At 40.2% G+C, this 21,311-nt stretch overlaps 1 protein-coding gene across 1 annotated transcript in view; it reads left to right on the top strand.

Moving 5' to 3' along the window:
- The window catches only part of otofa (otoferlin a), a gene marked incomplete at its 5' end in the record, with an annotated part of 319,129 nt that overhangs the window by 178,980 nt on the left and 118,838 nt on the right, over positions 1 to 21,311 (top strand). The window contains one exon of the mRNA XM_084314280.1: positions 14,286 to 14,488. Within this exon, the coding sequence (XP_084170406.1) occupies positions 14,286 to 14,488 (203 nt within the window). The remainder of the gene's footprint in view (positions 1 to 14,285; positions 14,489 to 21,311) is intronic.

Raw genomic sequence — 21,311 nt, 5'->3', positions numbered from 1 at the left:
AAAATCAACAAAAACCGTTCCTGAAAAGAACATTAAGCTTAAGTAATATATTGATGTATTATGAAAATGTACAATGTGTAAATTTTCCCTGCTGGGGAACGAACTTGGGGCACTGGCATGGGAGGCAAGTGCCTTTACCTCAAGACTACAGAGACACACTTTTCTGATAGCCTCGCCCAAAGCCTAACCGAAGCTGTAGCCCTATTTTCTGAAATTCCGCCTAAAGGTACATGCCCAAGTAAATGGAAGATTGCTCCACTTCTACAAGGTCAATTTACATGTTCCTGGTATCTAGGAACATCTAGGGACCTCGGGGAATGTATTCTCAGTGTCAGAAATATTGTGTCTGTTACTAGGCTTGAGTAAATTGTGATGAAACAAAGGAGAATATAAATTAAGATTTTTTTTGCATCTTTGCCGGTGAATAACTGTAGAATAACTACTTTCCAAAATAATAGATTGTCCAATACGTCGGGTTCCAATAGACCAGTGGTTCCCAAACTGTGGTGTGCAAGCGCCCTCTAGGTGTGTGTGACATGAAAAGGCTAATGGTGGTAAATACATTTTTTTATTAAATTATTTTTTTACAATACAATTTCATAAAAATCTTAGTCAAACCTTTAGTATTATGGATATTAAACATGCTGGCAGAGTACATGCATCCATGTTGTCGGGAACATTTTAATTAAATAAAGAAATTCCCTAGTCGCCGTGGGAAGAGATCAAATAAAAAATAAAATCTGTGCACGGAGACCAGCAACAATTTTTTCTAACAGAAACCCATTGGGGGGTGCGTCAGCTAGGTCGGGAGGTGACAGGGGGTGCACGGCCAAAAAAGTTTGGGAACCGCTGCAATAGGCTGTACTTTATATAGAACTTTCAGCGCAAGTTACATTACAGTTCTCATCAGTTTCATTCACAAAAAACGCTCTCTGCCGTCGGCAACTCAATCACCCTAAAAGGACGCAGCTGGTTAACAGGCGCAAGGCATCTTGCGACTTGTATTTCTACTAACGTGGCGACTAATGTAAATAATAGTATCTCTGACTAGAATAAACAAACACTCTTCCACTTCCACTTCTTCTTTCAAATGTAAACAATAATCGATAACATATATGAAATATAACTCATAATCATTAACCTGGCCTATTAAGTTACAACAATAACACCATGAAAACATTGAGGTTCTTCTGATTACGCTCACTGAGCTCCTTCACCACCTTCTTGAGATCAAGTGTACAGAAAATCTAAGCAAATGAATAAAGGGAAGATGATTAAACAGAAGGATTTGTAGATACAGTAATACATTATAATCCATTTTAATTATACATTTATATTTGACCTTGAACTTGACCTTATTATGGCCAAATCATACATCTATGGATAGGGGAACATCTCCTCTTTCCAATGGCAGTGTTAAATCTGGATTTAGTCATTTCCTCACGGTTTACGATAAAAGAGAGATAGAATTGGCATTTTTCCGATAAATTCTTATTTTCGGTAAATCTTAAAAACATCGGTAAACAAACGTAGTGCTGAAAATATACACTTTGACTGCTGTTTTGATAGGGTTAAGGTCTTTACTCTTGGCTACATTTGAAAAAGAAACACACCATTAATTAATACGGTCTGTATTGAGGGATTGGGGGAACCTACAGCTTAACAGGTTAACCACACTGTTACCTTAAACTAACCATAACCATAACCTTAACCCTAATTCTATCTCTTAACCAAAACCATTAAATGTTAAAACAAACCATCATCATAGTATTGTTGTGTTTGCTTCAGGTTGGGAGGGTGACTACAACCCCAATCATTGTTGGTTCAACTACCGATTGCTGTGTTCGTTTTGCACTTTTGCAAAAATATATGACTTATACAAGATGTAAATATATTACTTATGGCTATAACATAACATACATTATGTACCTTTTTTCCTTGGTACTTTATTTAGGTTTTCTGATGTGACCGTGTGGTCTTGGGATACCTTCTGCAGTCTTGAGGCCTTCACACCATGCCGCTGCTCTTCATTCTGCCTCTCCATGCAGGAGAAGGATCAGCAGTATATCAGATTAGGCTCCTCTAACAACCCTAGACAATACACTAACTCTTAACAGGGATGGCTGGGACCCACACACCTCTGAGCACAGCACACTCACGCACACACACTCCAATGCATTCTCATGCCCCCTGTGTCACATTGTCATGCCGGTCCCACAACCTCTGCATGTGTTCGTCACACTCAGACAGCCTTAGGCGTGTGTTCTTCACCCACTGTGTTTGGCCCTCGGCACTATCCCTAGTCTCCATGGTTAACCGTGTGAGTCTGACGGGAGTCGAACCCGGGGCGCTACGTTGGTAGGCGCGTGCATTTTCCTCCACACTACCGTCCTCGACACACTTTTCTAACAGCCTCGCCCAAAACTAACCATAACCGTGAAGCAAACCTTAAAAACTAACCATAACCATAATGTATTTTTTTTTTACTTGGTATTTTGTATTTATTAGTTAAGTTTTGAGCTGTAAAAAACAACACAAAAGACAACATTCAAGATTCTTGAATCTTGAATCTTGAATCTTGTCTTTTGTGTTGTTTGTGGTGTCTTTAATTTCTTACTTGGTATTTTATATTTTGTATTTATTAGTTAAGTTTTGAGCTGTAAGTATTTATTATTTCCTACTGTCTCATCATTATTATTATTATAATTGTTGTTATTATTGATGTTGATGTTGTGTTGTTGTTTGTTGAAAATAAAAATAAAATGTTATTAAAAAATAATAAACAAACCATAAACCTAACTACTACCGTTAACCTAACCCTTATTAAAACCTAACTTTATACCCTAACTATAACCATTTAGAGAACCTTAAAATGTATCTTAAGCCTAACAATAACTGCAAGATGGATGGTAGTGTAAAATATGAAGATACATAGCCCTGGTTGTGTAATCTATTCTTTTTTTCTTCTTATTTTTTCTTTTTACACCCCCTGCTGGTAACTGCACCTTCATACCTGTGTGTCCTTTTCACCATAACCGCTCATCATGACACTGATGGGCCGGCGCATTGGTGTGATATCGGGTTGCACGCACACACACACACACACACACACACGCACGCACGCACGCACGCACGCACGCACGCACGCACGCACGGCACACACACACACACACACACACACACACACACACACACACACACACACACACACACACACACACACACACACACACACACACACACACACACACACACACACACACACACACACACACACACACACACACACACCCACATGCCCACACACACATATATTACTACCCCCAGACAAAGGATTACAAGCCTGTACATCTCTCCAAAGCCCCTGGTGAGGGACTTGAGAAACTCTCGCCTCAAAGAGCAACCCATTTATTTACAACTCCACACTGAAGCGGTTGCCATAGTAACCCACCTACCTCCTCAGGGTCCACAGTGATTGTCTGGTGAGGCGGTAGGGCAAATACTGCGGCATGGTGATGCTGGACCTACAAAAGGCCTTCGACACTGTCAATCACTCCATTCTGATTGACAAGCTAAAAGCAATTGGTTTTGATAGTCTATCAGTGAGCTGGATACAATCCTACCTGGAGGGGAGAGAACAGATGGTGGAGGTAAACGGTACCCTATCCCCCCCCCCCCCCCCCCTCACAGTGAGCTGTGGTGTTCCACAAAGAAGCATACTAGGACCGCTACTGTTCCTAATTTATGCAAATGACATGTCGTCAGCCTGTGACTGCAACTTGTTCCTGTTTGCGGACGACTCAGCCCTGCTGGTCTCTGACAAGAACAAGTTGCAGGTTGAAAAAACCCTCAGCTCGGAACTAGGCAAAATCTGAATATGGCTCGCTGATAACAAACTATCATTACACATGGGCAAAACAGAGTCCATTCTCTTTGGTTCAAATAACAAACTCAGCAAGACCGACGGCTTCTCAGTTACAGTGGGTGACAATATTGTCACAAGGAAAGATGAAATTACCTACCTGGGTTCCATCCTAGAGACAAATCTTTCCTGTGACAAAATGGCATCCAATGCAATAAAAAAAGTCAACCAACGAACTAGATTCTTGTACTGGATCTCCTCTCTGGTAAACAAGAATACCCTGAAGACTCTGGCAGGAGCACTCATTCAAGCGTACTACGACTATGCTTGCACCTCATGGTACCAAAGCACCTCAAAGGCGCTAAAAACAAGATTACAAACATCACAAAACAAACTGGTCAGACTACTACTTGGCCTTACCCCTAGAACCCACCTCACCCCTGCCCACTTTGACAACCTAGGATGGCTTAGAGTAGACAACAGAGTACAGCAACTTGCAATGGGCCTGGTCTACAAGATACACTATACGACTAAGGTACCCATGTACATGTCAAAATACTTCCCAAAGGTCAGTGAATAGGCTACCATGACCACAACACCAGAGGAAGCTCAACAAATCATGTTAAACCCAGATTCGGCTCAAACAAGGGACTAAACACGTTTCGCAATTATGCCACATCAATGTGGAACGCCCTACCCAAAGCGGTAAAGGAATGTGAATCCCTACCCACATTCAAAACCGCTCTCAAAGAGCACCTACGGGAGGCTGCAATTCTAAACTGGCCACCGTAAATGTCCAAACCCCCCACCCACTCCTAATAGACAGTCTCCTCCCCACCTGTATGTATATTGTATATTCTCTGTATATTCTCTCCCCACCGTATGTATATTTCTCTCCCACCCACCCACCCCCTCCTAATGTACAGTCCCCTCCACATCATATGTATATACTCTGTCAGGATCTATGGGTAACAGTACTGTATATTTGAATACCGTTTATGTCACAAATGTATCAGTACTAAATACCTGTATGTCCCTATGCCATAAATGTCATGTATGTTGTGTATGTCATAAATGTCAATATGAATTGAAAATGGGGGACCCTGATGTAAACAAGACAAACGTCTTTCTCTGGTCTGCATCCCCTTAACAATTGTGTGTATTGAGCCGTACTGTATTGTACCCATTCTGCAATCTGTTAAATAAAGTTTTCATTCATTCATTCATTCAAGAGAGAGGTGAGAATGAGAACGAGAGAGAGACAGAGAGAGAGAATGAGAACGAGAGAGAGACAGAGAGACAGAATGAGAACGAGAGAGAGACAGAGAGAGAGAATGAGTCGGATTGAGTTAACCTGTTCCACACGATGTGAAAATTCGCATAAAATATATACCTAGGTAAATGGAATATTGCTCCACTTCTACAAGGGCTATTTGCATATTCTTGGTATCTAGGTACATCTATGGACCTCAGGGAGGGAATGTATTCACAGTGTCAGAAATATTGTGTCTATTACTAGACTTGCTTAAATTGTGATGAAACAAAGGAGAATATGAATTATGATTTTTCTTTGCATCTTTGACAGTGAATAACACCATGATAATAATGACCAAACTTAAAAAACTGCCACTGATGTTGTTCAGTACCCTCTTGAGATCATGTGTAAAAGAAATCTAAGGAAATTAATAAAGGGAAGATGATAAAACCGAAGGTTCTGTAGATACAGTACTGAATTCTCCCATCCGGACCAATGCAATTTGAAATATTATTATAGAATATAGAATAGATGCTTATAAATTACCTTATTATAGCCAATTCGCAGATTTATATATATACATATTAGTGCTGTCAGGCGATTAAAAAAATTAATCTAATTAATTACAGGATTTGTAATTAATTAATCTAATTAATCGCATTTTAATCGCATAACCATTTTATGCCTGATATTCTATATTATATAATCATATTTCAAATTGCATGTGTCCGGATGGCAGAATTCAGTACTGTATCTACAAAACCTTCTGTTTAATCATCTTCCATCTATTAATTTGCTTAGATTTTTCAGGTCTGGTCAATTTGAGCATGGTGTTATTCACAGTCAAAGATACAAAAAAAATTATTGATATTCTCATTTGGTTCATTACAATTTACTCAAAATAAAATTTTCATTCAATCAATCACCGCGCAGATTGATTGATTGAATGAAAATGTTATTAACAGATTGCAGAATGGGTACAATACAGTACGGCACACAATTGTTAAGGGGATGCAGACCAGGGAATCCATTCTTTGTGGATCTAGCCCACAGTATTTCTGACACTGGGAATACATTCCCTGAGATAGATCTCCCTAGAATCAGATACCAAGAACATGCAAATGGACCATATTAAAAAATAAAAAAAGTCTGTAAATGTGTATTCTACATTATTATGGAATGAATGAGATACAAAAAAAATATTATAAAAAAAAAAAAAAAAAAAAAAAAAAATTTTGTAATTAATTTTGAGTTAATTTTCATAACGCGATAATTTGCTGTGTAATTAATTAATCTAATTAACGCGATAAACTGACAGCCCTAATACATATATTATCTTTCAAATGCCCGAGTTCAATTTGGATTTAGTATCACCAGGCGTGCATAAGAACAGATAATGATATCTACTGTAATTTACTGTACCTTTTTATTTTCACCACAGTGCAACCATTTTGAAACTAATTTCAGATATAATTGTTGCTACATGCTAACAATAGGGAGGAGAAACTAACTGCGTTTCAATATTTGTCAAAAACGTTACCTTTTGTGGCTTATTATCCCGAATAATAACAGTTATTGATATTATTCATTCAGAACGCTGAACTTTGAACCCCCATAGTATCTGCCAGGAAGTGTAGTTCGGCAAAATTCCAACGCTGATCCACAGCTATGCATCCCCTCGACAAAATGGCTGCAAAAAACTACAATTCCCATGATTCAAATTTTCCAAAATGGTTGCCGTCGTGGAATAGACTTCAGCTAATCGAAAACTTAAAACGATATAATGACACTTTTAACCTATTGCTAAACTAACGTATTGATGATAATATACATTCTACATGCTTTTGTGACATGTTAGTGATGTTAATACTTGAAAACGTTTGATTTTAAAATCGCTAATTTTTTGCATCACTCTTAAAAATATGGATCTATGATCATAATGTCATTTTGGGGTCGGTACCGACCCTGAGGGGTGGAACAGGACACATTTATTGAATCATATATTGAACTGAGATACGCCAAACATAACGCAGTGATTCAGAAAAGCTGGATGAAGACTTGGAATGAGTAGGCAAGACAAACAAAATGTTAAAAACATTGAGTAAAAGAGTGAACAGAAATACAGAGAAAATAACAAGTGAAGGACTCTAAAGAGACAAGAATGAAAAGAGTATTGGTGAGCTTGAGAAGAAGTTGCAAACGGCAATGGAAGAAATAGAACGCTTGGAGAATAGAAGCTGTAATTTGCACGTCATATCGAGACGTGAAGAGAGAGAGAAGAAAAAGAGGATGTGATCAAATGTGTGAAGAATCTGATTGAGGAATACTGTAGCTCCACGTTGAATTGGTGAGATTGAAAAGGCCCATCGAGTTGGAGTTGAAGACCCGAATGCTACATTTCCCATGGGTGGTAATTTTTAGGGTACTCAATGAGAAAATCAGAGGATGAGAGGATGGCTCAAGACAGACGGGGTGGAAACTTTTCATCAATGACCTATGTTCCGAAAGGAATAAAAGGCCTAAGTAAAAAAAAGTATGTAATGAGCAAATCAACATGAATATCCTGAGGGTTCAAATTAAATATGGCAAAAAGGAGCAAATGCAGAAGTTGGACAGGACGGAACATGTGCATATTGTGCAGGATCTTTCTGTGAGAACAAGGAGGAAGCAAAGGAATGGGCTCCCATAATGCAGAAATGAGTAGATGCAGGGATAGTCCAAATTCACCACCCAGCTAAATGATGGGTATGGAAAGGATCATGCATACTGAAGTTTGACAACCAGGAACAAGCGAGAGAAGAAATCAAAGACATTCTTCCGCAAGACGGATAAGGGTTAAGGAAAATGGAAGGTCTGGTAATATTACCTATACAAACATTGAATAATAAATAATGGGGAACCCAGGCCTATAGGCAAATAAACAAAACAAAGACAAATATAGCCTACCTGTGTGAGAGTGAACAAGAATGCTTCATTTATTTTAGATTGAGATAAGGATGTTGTCCAAATTGGCCTAATTCAACATTCTAGAGAACTGAGGGATTATGCTTCAATCAAAGATAATTGGAAAGTTTGCCAGGAACTAATAATTAATCAAATAATTAAAATAAATTATATTTATTGGATTTATATTACAAACATACAAACCAATACCTGCTTGAGTCTAATACAGTACTCTCAAATAATACAATTGATCTAATTAGTGTGGGTGACCTGCCACACTATTGAAATCTATACTATTATTATTCCGCCGATTTTTGTCCGCTAACTCCTCCCAGAGCTTTCGCACCACATACACACGTGAAAGGTATCAAAACGACCGGCTTGCTCCAACTCGACTTAGAGAAGTGGACAAATCTGCCAATAAACATGATGTGAGAATCAATATAGTCAGGAAGTTATGGCTTATTTTGAAGGTAGGAACCTGTACTTTCATATTATGTAAAAAATAGAAAATCCCCAGAAAGGCTCCACAAAGGGGGGGGGGGGGTGTCAGAATGCCCAGACCCCAGAAGGTTTTAAGTAGGCATATTTAACAAAACGTGTAAATTTGTAACTATGGTTACAAACAGAGCAACGGCTACAGAAGTCGTCATTATTATATGAAAATAGAAACAAGTGTGACAATGGAAAATAATAGAGTGCGAAGACAAAGAGAGAAGGGGCAGAGAGAGGGGAGAGAGGAAGACAAAGAGAGAGAGAGGCTGTTACAACCAAGCCTGGATGTCTTGCCCTAAGGCCATAACAGTCTATCTGAGATGGCTCATTTCCCCATAGGTCTTGGTTGCAACATGGTGGACCCATTGAGTCGGACAACGTTTTTAGCAGAAATAACTATATTTATTAACTATACTATATTTCGAGGCTGCGGTCTCGACTCCCGCAGAGTCAGCATTGCCTTGGCTCGGGCTGATCGCTATACTAACTCGTTTGGCTGAGTTAGGGGGAGGGGAGCCGTGGGTGGGTCCTGGGCGTTGTGGACAGCGACCCCTACAGTTCGGTCGGGGCGCCTGCTCAGCGAAGGTAGGATCTGGTGAGAGGTAGTGCGGCCTCCCACACGTTACACTCTCCCCGTGAGAATCTGCGCGGCCAGGCTGGCTGCCGGCTGGCTGCACATGCGTCGGAGGAAAGCATGTGACAGTCTCCGGCCTCTCGGACCAACAGTAGGGGAAAGTGCGCAACAACCAGGAAGGGGGTTGGGAATTGGCATAATGACTAACTGTGGGATGGGAGAAAAATCGGAAAAAAGAAGGAGGGGGAAAAAGATAATAAAAAAAATATATATATATTTCTAAATGACAAAAGGTGGAGAGCTGGTTACACCAGCCTCCTTGGTTCAGGACACAATATTAACAAAGACAAAAAGCAAAAGGGTGAGAGACCTGGTTACACCAGCCTCCTAGGTTCAGGCAAAAATGAACATGGACAAAAAGCAAAAGGGTGAGAGAGATGACAATGCTCCCGGTCCGTATATATAGAATGGAGCCTCTCGTCACCACATCTGTGTTCAATTACAAAAACCAATCAATCAGTGAACATCAATTAGACACTACACCCACACCACCATGTGAATGCAACACAGAAGACAGTAAGTATACCCACCACCATGTGAATGTAACACAAAGACAGTAAGTATACCCACCACCATGTGAATGTAACACAAAGACAGTAAGTATACCCACCACCATGTGAATATACACATAACAGAGGCAGAGAGAGGGGGAGAGAAACAAAGAGAGAGAGGCAGAGAGAAGGGGAGAGCAAAACAAAGAGAGAGAGAGAGGCAAAGAGAGAGAACGAGGGGCAGAGACAGGTAGGGGAGAGAGAGAGAGAGAGAGAGAGAGAGAGAGAGAGAGAGAGAGAGCTATCAGTCATGTTTATTTTCTTGTCATCTGTCTCTGTCTCTGTCAGTATAATAAATTGGCCACTACATAATAAAGATCAGTTGGATGTCAGAAGGGGTTTAAATGTCCCATTCTATTCCCTTGAAGTCAGGAAAGACAAAGTGTGCTGTCATCTCTGTTTCCTTCCTGGATTAGTCTCCCCAGAAGCTGTCCAACTAAATAACACTTTCAAACTCAAGTCCACTGCCTGTGAAACAGTATATTTAGGCTCTTCAGAAGATGGTTTTTCTAACCATTTTCTAACCAACCAGAGGTGACATGTAAAGTAATTATATTTACTCAAATGTTTGTGTCATATTTGAAGTATTTACCTCTATTTTTACTTGACAAATGTTTTTTGAACACAATAGTATTTGTTTATTTGTTTATTCGAATCCCTGTTAGCTGCTACCACCCTAGGGTCCACATAAAAACACAACACATTAACACACAGCATCCAGGAACCATCCACACTGAATCACATATACATCTGACCCAAAACTCAGACCCCCCTTCGTACCCACCTAGTACCCTCCCAGATCCCCTCATACTGCACCCAGTATCCTCCCAGACCCCTATCATACCCACCCAGTATCCTCCCAGATCATACCCACCGAGTACACCAGATCCCCCTCACATACATTTACATTTAGTCATTTAGCTGAGGCTTTTATCCAAAGCGACTTACAAGTTCTGTACGACAGGTCAGCAGGAACGGCACAACTCTATCAGCTGAGTAACAATGTTCATCAAAGTGTTGAGTGCTACAGTGTAGGTTAGTATATTAGGACAAGTGCATGACAGTAAGGTTAGTTAGGGTTAGATTTTTATTTAAACTTTTTTAGATAATGGTTGACGAAGTGCGTCTTTAGTCTACGGCGAAAGATTGAACATACCCTCCCAACTTCAAAAGAAAGTCACAACAACATCAACAACAACAATAACAATGATAATTATACTAATTATAAATAATAGATCTAGTGTCTCTCAACCCACTAGTGCAGTTATTAATAGCCACATAACATCACAAGAGATGCGACAAATTTACATACAATTTTAATAGAAATAGAACAAAACAAAACATTGTTTTGACCGAAGGGAAGGAAAAGCATTCCATGGCACACATAAAATAAACAGAATAAAGTAAACAAAACAAAACAAGATTCCTAGAAAGGTCCGCATTATGATGATAGCAAAGTAACATTCAGTCATACAACAGTCAGACAACAATATACATGTCATCATCAAACAAGCAAAACATCATTGTACTGTACTGTGTTGTAATGTATGTATAACATGGTAACGTTCCATCGGTGGCTCTGTGCAAAACAGTTCTAGGTGAAGAGTAGTGAGTACAGTGAGATGGGCTTTAGTTCTAATAAGCGATACAATCTTTGTTGATATGATTACAAAGCTTGACTGTAGCTCGCTAGGGAAGTACTGGAAAAATTGTTGAGAAGCCTTGAGGCAAAAATCGAATCATCAATCTCCTTTGCTTTTCCTTCTCTAGTCTTTCAGATAGAATCTGTCATAACCGTTTAAAAGTTTGTGTCAGATATTCCCATGAATATACTGTACAGCTTTTGAAGATAATGCATTATCATTCTATCAAATTAATGAATCAATAAAGAAAAACATATCACCAGGCTTTCAGGCTTGAGTTGCTGGACTGGTAAAGAAATAATCACAAATAACAGATGGGGGGGGGGGGGGGGATAGATCAAATGATAGGAGACTTTATAATTTTTTGCCTATTTTTAAACTGAATCAAACCGCACTTTTTTACTCTGTCTATTCTATTTTATAATTTGTATTACTGAATGAAACCGTAAACAGAGAAGATTTACCTTACCTTGCTACCTCTCTATCTTTTTTATGCTCGCTTATGCCTGTATCTTTTTACTGCTGTGAAGCACTTTGAACTGCAATTTCTGTATGAAAAGTGCTATACATTATTATTATATTATATTTTTATTTATTTATTATTTTTATTATAAATATTATTATTATTATTACTGGGACTGTGGAGCTTCACTGGGACTGTAGAGCTTCACTGGGATTTAACACTGCCATTGGAAAGAGGAGATGTGGCCCTATCCATAGATGTATGACTTGGCCATAATACGGTAATTTATAGGCCTGATATTCTACAGTATATTATATATTCAAATGTATTATAATTCGGTACTGTATCTACAAATCCTTCTGTTTAATCATCTTCCCCTTAGATTGTGTAAACTTGATCTCAAGAAGGTGCTGAATGAGCTCAGTGAGCGAAATCTGAACACCCGCAATTTTAACATGGTGTTATTCACTGTCAAGATGCAAAGAAATTTTTTTATTTATATTCTCCTTTGTTTCATTATGATTTACTCAAGCCTAGTAACAGACACAATATTTCTGACACTGGGAATACATTCGCTGAGGTCCATAGATGTTCCTAGATACCAAGAACATGCTAATTGACCTTGTAGAAGTGGATACATCTTCCATATACTTGGGCATGTACTTTTAGGCAAATTTTCTGAAAATAGGGCTACCCATCTTAACAGGTTAAAAAGTTAAAGGACAAAGGGACACGTCCAAATATACCAGTCAAGCAATATACAGTTATAACATTTGCGGCATATCTTCCACTTACTCATGACAACAAGCAGAACAATATAAACAAGCACAGAGAACAGAGAGTAGCACACCCATGCATTAAGGCAGACAAGCGAGAGGCATAAAGCAATGATATGATATGATATGATATGATATTAGGGCTGTCCCCGACTAAGGATTTGGATGGTCGACTAGGATTGGCCAAAATTTGCCGTTAGTCGACTATTGGTCGACTTAAAAAAAATATATATATATAATATATATATATATATATATATATATATATATATATATATATATATATATATATATATATATATATATATATATATATATATATATATATATATATATATTTTTTTATCATTCCATTTGGGCTGTAGGGGGTGCTTAATGTCTGAAGGAGTTGACTGAAGGCTTCTTGTCCTCTGCAAAAGCATGCAATTGGTCCACTGATGGATACATCTTGATATTTGTCTAGTATAGTGTGTTCATTAGATGGGTGAAATCCTCTTTCAGTGCCTCTGTGCCTGTTTTCATAGGCAGTTAGCCTCTGGTATGCGTGCCATTAGCGTTAGCCACGCTTCTATGTCTATTTTCTTTTGAAAAAAATGATTTTTTTTTTTTTTTTTTTTTTTTTTATTATATTCGACTAAGAGGTTGGCCAGTCGACTACGGCCCCTTTCGACCGATTAGTCGACTAATCGATTAATATGGGTCAGCCCTATATGATATGATAAATTTATTTATATTGCGCCCCTCAACCAATAGTTACATCGGCCCGGGGCGTATCCCGGGAAAGAAAGAGAAACAAAAGAAAGACAGGAACGATACGAAAACAGAAAAAATACATGCAGGCCAACCAAGCAGATAGAGAACAGACAGATATAATACACCAGTCATACTACAATACAAAACTAGCTCATGGATTGTTTATGGCGAAAAGGTGGGTTTTGACTGAGCAATGAGCATGGCCTTGCAGAGTGCTTGCAGATTTCCTTTGTCACCAGTCTTGTGTGAGGGATATTAAGGCAGATTTGGTTGTTTGATCTGAGGGAGCTGGAGCTGGTTGATTGGACCAGGAGTTATTTTATGTAGGCTGGGGCAATACCGTTTATGGCTTTGTATGTGAACATGAGGATTTTGAAATTAATTCGTTGTTTTACCGGGAGCCAGTGTAGGGATGCAAGTACTGGGGAGATGTGGTCCCTCATCTTGGTGCCCGTCACGAGCCTGTCGGCTGCGTTCTGGACGAGTTGGAGGTGGTTAATGGGGCGGTTAATAGCAGTGAGAGGGGCACCATGACAGACAGGGGGTTGGGGATGTTACTGGGTTGATAAACAGTCGCAGGAATCAGTGAGAATGTTCATCAGAGAGTGCTTGAATGCTGACTTGGGCATAAAGGTGACCAGTTTGAGTGTTTTCTGTAGGTTGTTCCAGTCCCTGGCAGCAGAAGCCCTGAATGAAGTTTGACCAAGTACAGTGTATGTTTTTGGAATCTATAGGAGAATGTGTTGAGCAGAACGAGTGTTGTAAGTGGCAGATGTAATTTGCAGGAGGGTATTGTAAATGAGCATGAACCAGTGCATATTACAATGTTGTTGAGATTACACGCTATGCGCCTCACCATAGTGAGCCAGTCGTTTAAGCTTATTGTGACAGATCTTCCTCTCTTTTCCAGACCACCGTTTCCATGGAGATCGGGTACGAGGCTATGGACGGGACGGTGGGGGTGTGGAGTGACGGGGAGTTCCTGGAGGTTCCCGAGGACCGCGACGGGACGTTTGCCTTTGAGACGGAAAGCTTGATTTCACAACGGAGCCCTGGGTCGGGGCTATCTCTCAAACGAGCTTTACTACATGGATCCATACCAACCTTCAGGAAGTAAGTAAACAGTGCTTATCAGCAGAGATAAGATGAGCCAATGTACACATTTTAGCACATTTTCTGTAGCATCCATCTCATCCATACTATCACCCAAACACCATGGGTCTGTAGCACCCATCTCATCCATACTATCACCCAAACACCAGGGTCTGTAGCACCCATCTCATCCATACTATCACCCAAACACCAGGGCTGTAGCACCCATATAATAATTTATATATTTTATACCCAGTTTAACCACCTGTACATTGTATATTACTGTTGCATTTTACTGCTTCATCTGCACTCTGGTTGGATGCCAAACTTATTTCCATTGTACTGTACATCCACTCGTGCTGTGTGATGACAAAACATTTTAATCTAATCTAATTTCATCCACACTCTCACCCAAACCCCAGGGTCAGTAGCACCCAATTCATCCATAATCTCACCCACTGTATCATACGGAATGTTTCCAAATGCGTAACTGTTTTTTCAAACAGCAGTGTGGAAAATAAAGGCAAAAATGCTTAGGGGCAAAAAGTACAACAGTAAAAAAGAGACTGCTAGTCAATGAAGAAAAAAAAAAGTACATACTTTACAGGTTTAGTCCTGAGAAATATAGAAGATAAATGTCTTGAAGATATTACTTTTGATGGTGAATCCATATAGCATATCCAAGCCATTTCTGTGCCTGTTTGTCTGTGAAGTAGCCTAGTAAACCTTTCGTTTTTTGCATTCACTTGTGGCTCAACGCTCAACCTTTCCCTTTTGTTATAATTGTCAACATGAATCGGTCCGTGGGATAGCATTATGTGAAATAAGGACACGAGAGCCCTTGCGGGCAGTCTGTCCTGTGTGTTGAGAACAACTGATATTAGGTCTCTGTGGTTGACTTGCTGTGTTTTCTTGCTGAATCATGTGTGGGTGGTATTGATTTCCATTGAGACTGTATACCTGACCACAGAGCCGCAAATCCATCATCATAACACATGTTAAGTGTGTTAAGTGTGTTAAGTGTGTGTGTGTGTGTGTGTGTGTGTGTGTGTGTGTGTGTGTGTGTGTGTGTGTGTGTGTGTGTGTGTGTGTGTGTGTGTGTGTGTGTGTGTGTGTGTGTGTGTGTGTGTGTGTGTGTGTGTGTGTGTGTGTGTGTGCGTGCGTGCATGTCTGCATGTGTGTGTGTGTGTGTGTGTGTGTGTGTGTGTGTGTGTGCGTGCATGTCTGCATGTGTGTGTGTGTGTGTGTGTGTGTGTGTGTGTGTGTGTGTGTGTGTGTGTGTGTGTGTGTGTGTGTGTGTGTGTGTGTGTGTGTGTGTGTGTGTGTGTGTGTGTGTGTGTGGTGTGTGTGCGTGCGTGCATGTCTGCATGTGTGTGTGTGTGTGTGTGTGTGTGTGTGTGTGTGTGTGCGTGCATGTCTGCATGTGTGTGTGTGTGTGTGTGTGTGTGTGTGTGTGTGTGTGTGTGTGTGTGTGTGTGTGTGTGTGTGTGTGTGTGTGTGTGTGTGTGTGTGTGTGTGTGTGTGTGTGTGTGGGTGTGTGTGTGTGCTCAAGATGAATGTTGTGAGCAACTCTAACTTCAATCTACCGGTAACCTGATTCATGTAATGGCTGAATTCTAAATCCCATGCTCCATCCGTGGACGTACGACTTTAATTAGGGAGGTGGTTGGGGGGTGGGGGGGCTTGTCTTAAATCTTTGGTGCGTCCCATGGGTACTACATCAACATAGTTCTAAGACAGTGAAACATGTTAGTGAAGAAGAAACTAGATCACATCTCCGGAGAGTCTGAGCGTATAGAGGAAGCCAGGGAGGAATGACTAATATCAACATTGAAATCTTACTGGGTCATATATTCATTATATATGTGAACTATCTCAGTGTACACACACGCCCACACAGCTTATGTTTACCTATACTGGTGGGGTCATCCATTGACTTGGCGCCGTGACGTCATCTTCAACGCGCCACACACAGACAATAGAGGATTTTGAAGCTAGCTATGCAGCTATGAAACCAGTGCCTTATTAGCTAATGTATGCTAGCCGCAATGCTAAGGGTTATAATGGGAAATCCCAGTCACATTAGCACATACGCTAACAAAATTAGCAATCTTTTTGTGAAACTAAACTCTTTGTTTTTGTTGGTAAATTGTGTTGCTGTTTGTTTTGTTTCATCAATAAATGAGGCAGAATACACTATGAATGTATCTTTTTTTGTTTATTGCACTTTGTTTACTGCAAACAAATAATGCTAATGCTAATGTTTAGGAGTCACAATGCTTTAAAGATAGTGGGTTTGAGTTTTTGTACAGGACGCCCCCGTGTAGATGCCATAAAAAGTGTAAAGTGAATCAACTTAATCAACTTAATTTCCCTGATTTCCGCCAATCAAGTTGCGCGACCAGAGAAGGAAGTTGTGTGTCAGTGCAGAATCAACTACATTTAATAAACTTCTAATTATTACTCGCTGGTTTAATTTTTTTTAAATGGCATTACGTTTGTAAAGAACGCATTAGGGCTTGTTTAGGACTCGAAATCCAAAGTTTCACACTTGCTTGAGACTTGCCTGTCTTGACTTGGGACTTGACATGGGAATTGTCAGCCTTGACTTGGGACTTGACATGGGACTTGAGTTGTAAAGACTTGAGAGACTTACTTGGTCCCACCTCTGGGGCTAGGGTTCCAAAATTGTGAACTATCCCTTTAACCCAACCCTAATTCTAACCCTAAACCCCTAAACCTTAAAGGGGAACTCCACTTTTTTTGGAAATTAGCTTATTTAACATCTTCCCTGGAGTTAGACAAGAAGATGCATACCTTTTTTGTCTCTGTGCGTGCATTTTAGCTTTGGGAATAGACGCTCCGTTAGCATAGCTTAGCTTCATCACTGGAAGTGAGGCAGGACAGTAGCCTTACAGTGCCTTACAGTGTATTGCAAGGTCTGACATTGACCAAACTTGATATGCATGACCTTGGTGGGCTCTAGGTCAACTCCTGAAAAGGGGGTCAATGTCAGACTTTGCAATCAAAAGTTAGGGGGCTAATAACCCTTGCCATAATTTCAGTGCGCCCCTAACTTTTGATTGCAAGGTCTGACATTGACCCCCTTTTCAGGAGTTGACCTAGAGCCCACCAAGGTCATGCATATCAAGTTTGGTCAATGTCAGACCTTGCAATACACTGTAAGGCACTGTAAGGCTACTGTCCTGCCTCACTTCCAGTGATGAAGCTAAGCTATGCTAACGGAGCGTCTATTCCCAAAGCTAAAATGCACGCACTGAGACAAAAAAGGTATGCATCTTCTTGTCTAACTCCAGGGAAGATGTTAAATAAGCTAATTTCCAAAAAAAGTGGAGTTCCCCTTTAACATAGTCTGTTTTCCTCACAAGGACCTACAACATGCCCCGACTAGGAAGGACGTCTTACCTTTCTGTCCCAAACACACACACACACACACACACGCACACACACACACACACACACACACACACACACACACACACACACACACACACACACACACACACACACACACCTCACACACACACACACACACACACACACACACACACACACACACACACACACACACACACACACACACACACAGGCCCGGACTGGCCATCGGGAGCACCGGGAGTTTTCCCGGTGGCCTGGCCTGCACAGATAAAAAAAAAAATTATTATTAAAAAAAAAAAAAATTATATATTTTTTTTATTATCATTTTTTTTTGTCAGGTCATTGTTTCTAGGTGTGGTGGCGGTGCGGCGCGATAGTTAGATAACCTAGGTGGGTGGGGAACAACCAGGATTTCACTGTCTGCGACAGAGTTGGAGAACTATCTGACTTCTCTCCCTCCACCGGATCACACACACACAATGAAGCCGTGCTGGCTTGTGATTGGTGGAGGCGGGACAAGGCGATACAACTGATTGACAGCAGAGGCGGCGAATGGAATGGCAGATGGCACACACACTTTTCTGAAAGGAGTTGTTAAATCTGACATTACAAAAAACAATATGTGGTGGTTATGATTGGGGCTGAAGTTGAATAAACAATTTATGAAAGAGAAAGTCAAAATAATTCCAAGATAATTCAAAGATTACACACCTTTGCCACATTGGCTACAAACATAATCACTGCAAACTGCAAAGTTATCAAAAAAAATAAGAATCTGATCAGACACAAGGGTTAAGTTGTTGTTCCCTTTCTAATTTCCTCAAAAACATCTAGTCTAGTTAATGTGATCAATATTATTTGACAATTGATGCTTTTTGTTGGACATTTCAGTCAGTGAGCTCATACTTTGAGCTCATTTTATAGTTAAAATGATTGAGACAACGCAATCTTCTGTCTTCGTTGTGCATGCATGCCTGTGCTCACCACACGCGATACATGTGTCACTATTCTGGCAGTGGCTACTGTTATTATATTATTGTAATGAAAGGTCTATTATTTAATGTTTGTGTAAAGGGCTATTTTTACTGTTGATGGGTAGTGCATCAGTAAAGTGAATATGGTATTGTGCTCTTGCTCTGTTTTAATAGGTGGAGAGAGTGGTTAACTGTATTATAATAGTAAATAGAAAAATATGTTGTGCTCTTGCTTTTTTCTTTTTGAAGGTGGAGAGAGTAGCATTGCTAGTGCCACAACAGTTTTATTTGAGGTTCATAACAGTACATTGTACTAAGCAATTGTTGGCTCATTAGTTTGTGATTCACATGCACTAAAATTAACCAGAATGCAGGAAATTAAGTCTTTGTAACAAAGAATTTCCGGGTGGGGGACCCCCAAACCCCCCGCTTAAAAAGTGGCCTGATTGGGGCTCTATTTCGCGCTATATCTCCCGGTATGAATTATTTTCCCAGTCCGGCCCTCCACACACACACACACACACGCACACACAGTAGACTGTGATTCTTCATCTGCCCATGGCTGCACATACCGTGAGGAGGACCTGTCACCCAGACGGCGTGTTAACAAAGAGCTGTCAGTCAGACCTCAGAGGCCCGCTGTAGGGCTTTTGTGTGAGAGAGAACGACCCGCTCAGTGAATACTGATGGAAACTACCTGGGGGGGACACCACCGTCGAGACAAACTCTATTCATCACTGCAGTGCTGGTGGGTGGATTGATGACATCACGGAAACTCTTTGATAGTCATTTTGTTAAATGCTGATTGATTGATCCCCAATGGCATCAGATACCATGCTGTTCTTCTCTGGGATATTGTGGTTTGATGGTGTTGAATTTGACTGAGGTTTGATAGTGTACTGTAACGCACCAAACAACAGACATTGAAGTTTATTCTGAAAAGGAGTTGATTTGTAGATGTAAAATATGCTATTTGGATTTTTTTTCTTACCCCATCATCAATCAAAGCAGGGCCCCGTTCCCCGTACCTGGATAACTGAGTTAGCCGGATAATTTCCAGTCAAGTCTGACTTAAGCCGGACCTTCCCATTCCCCGACGCGCTATTGTCTAAATCACCATGACAACAGATCAAAAAGTTTGAGCCTGGTCGGGAGCAGGGTTAACTTCAGTTAGCCGGATGAACCATGGCCACGCCCCCGCAAAGAAATGACAGCTCGCTTCCTGAAATGATTCTCACAGTCTAGGATCTGCATTATACCATTCTGAATTACGTTTCTGTGCTTCGTTTTCCTAGAGGGGGCTTTTGAAATGTATAATAATAGAACTAAATGCTGATAATAAATCATATTGAGCCTATAGATTTACTTTGTCCTAAATAAAATAATGCACGTCATATACGGCGCTCGGAGTCGCGATACACCCTGCATGTGGTTATTTTAATAACGGCGCATTGCAAATGTGAATCCCGCGGGGATATTTTTAATGAATGAAACCTATCGGCCGTTTGGCTCTGATTAGTTTCATATATTCTCCGCTGTAGATTTGCTTAACAGAGCGCCCGGGATTGTGTTTCATTCAAGCATAAAATTGAAGTGTCTATGCGGGGATTGTGGTTTTTGTGTGATATTGTAACTGGGATTAAAATGTCTGATGAGATGCGCTGTTTGACGGATTTGAGAAATTGAATGAGCCGTTGACGTCACATTAATGCATTTGAGAATAAAGAGATAAAACTTCATTCAAAAGAAAAGATATTCTAAACACGGGTCTCTCGTCTATTAATGGATAAACAATGAATTTATCCCGTCTGGCACAGTGGCGCAGCGGTAGTGCTCAATCCTGTCAACCGGGCGACCGGTGTTCGAAACCCAGCGTTTCCAATATAATTTTTTGGAATATAATATTAATGATTATACGCAAAAGTAGCCTAGTTTTAAGTTAAAATATTATAAATCTACATGCATTGAGGATGTCATTCTTTATATAGCTCTCAACGTGCACCAAATTGAATTATTCCTACATTGCAAAAAGAAGGAAAAGACTAGGATTCGAACCCGGGCCGTCTGCGTGAAAGTCAAAAGCAGAAACCGTTACACCACAGTGCAGATAAGTAAAAGATCCACCATACATCAATCAATGGGTAAGAGAGCCGTATCCTTATTCTGTATAACAGTTTAACTAATTATTTTCGCTAGCAAGATCTCATTTGATTATTCAATCCATAAACCTACTGCCAGCAGGCAAGTTTAAAGAAATATAATCTGATTGATTGAGGTAATGAGGGACTTAAAATTAGCCTATAGATAACGCATTTAACTTGTCGGCGAGGCGATTGAGCCGTACTGCAATCTGTTAATAAAGTTTTAAATCAATTAATCAATCAATGCCGTTAGAAAATCAGGATCTCTGATATCGATACGTGCTGGCTTTTCAACTGAAGCGGCCGCGCGCACGCGCGCACTTATCCTGG

Source organism: Notolepis coatsorum (assembly GCF_963971535.1).
Source record: "Notolepis coatsorum genome assembly, chromosome: 5".
Classification (NCBI taxonomy): Eukaryota; Metazoa; Chordata; class Actinopteri; order Aulopiformes; family Paralepididae; genus Notolepis; species Notolepis coatsorum.
Note: the sequence above shows the minus strand (reverse complement) of the source record. Positions and strands in the feature narration are given on the sequence as shown.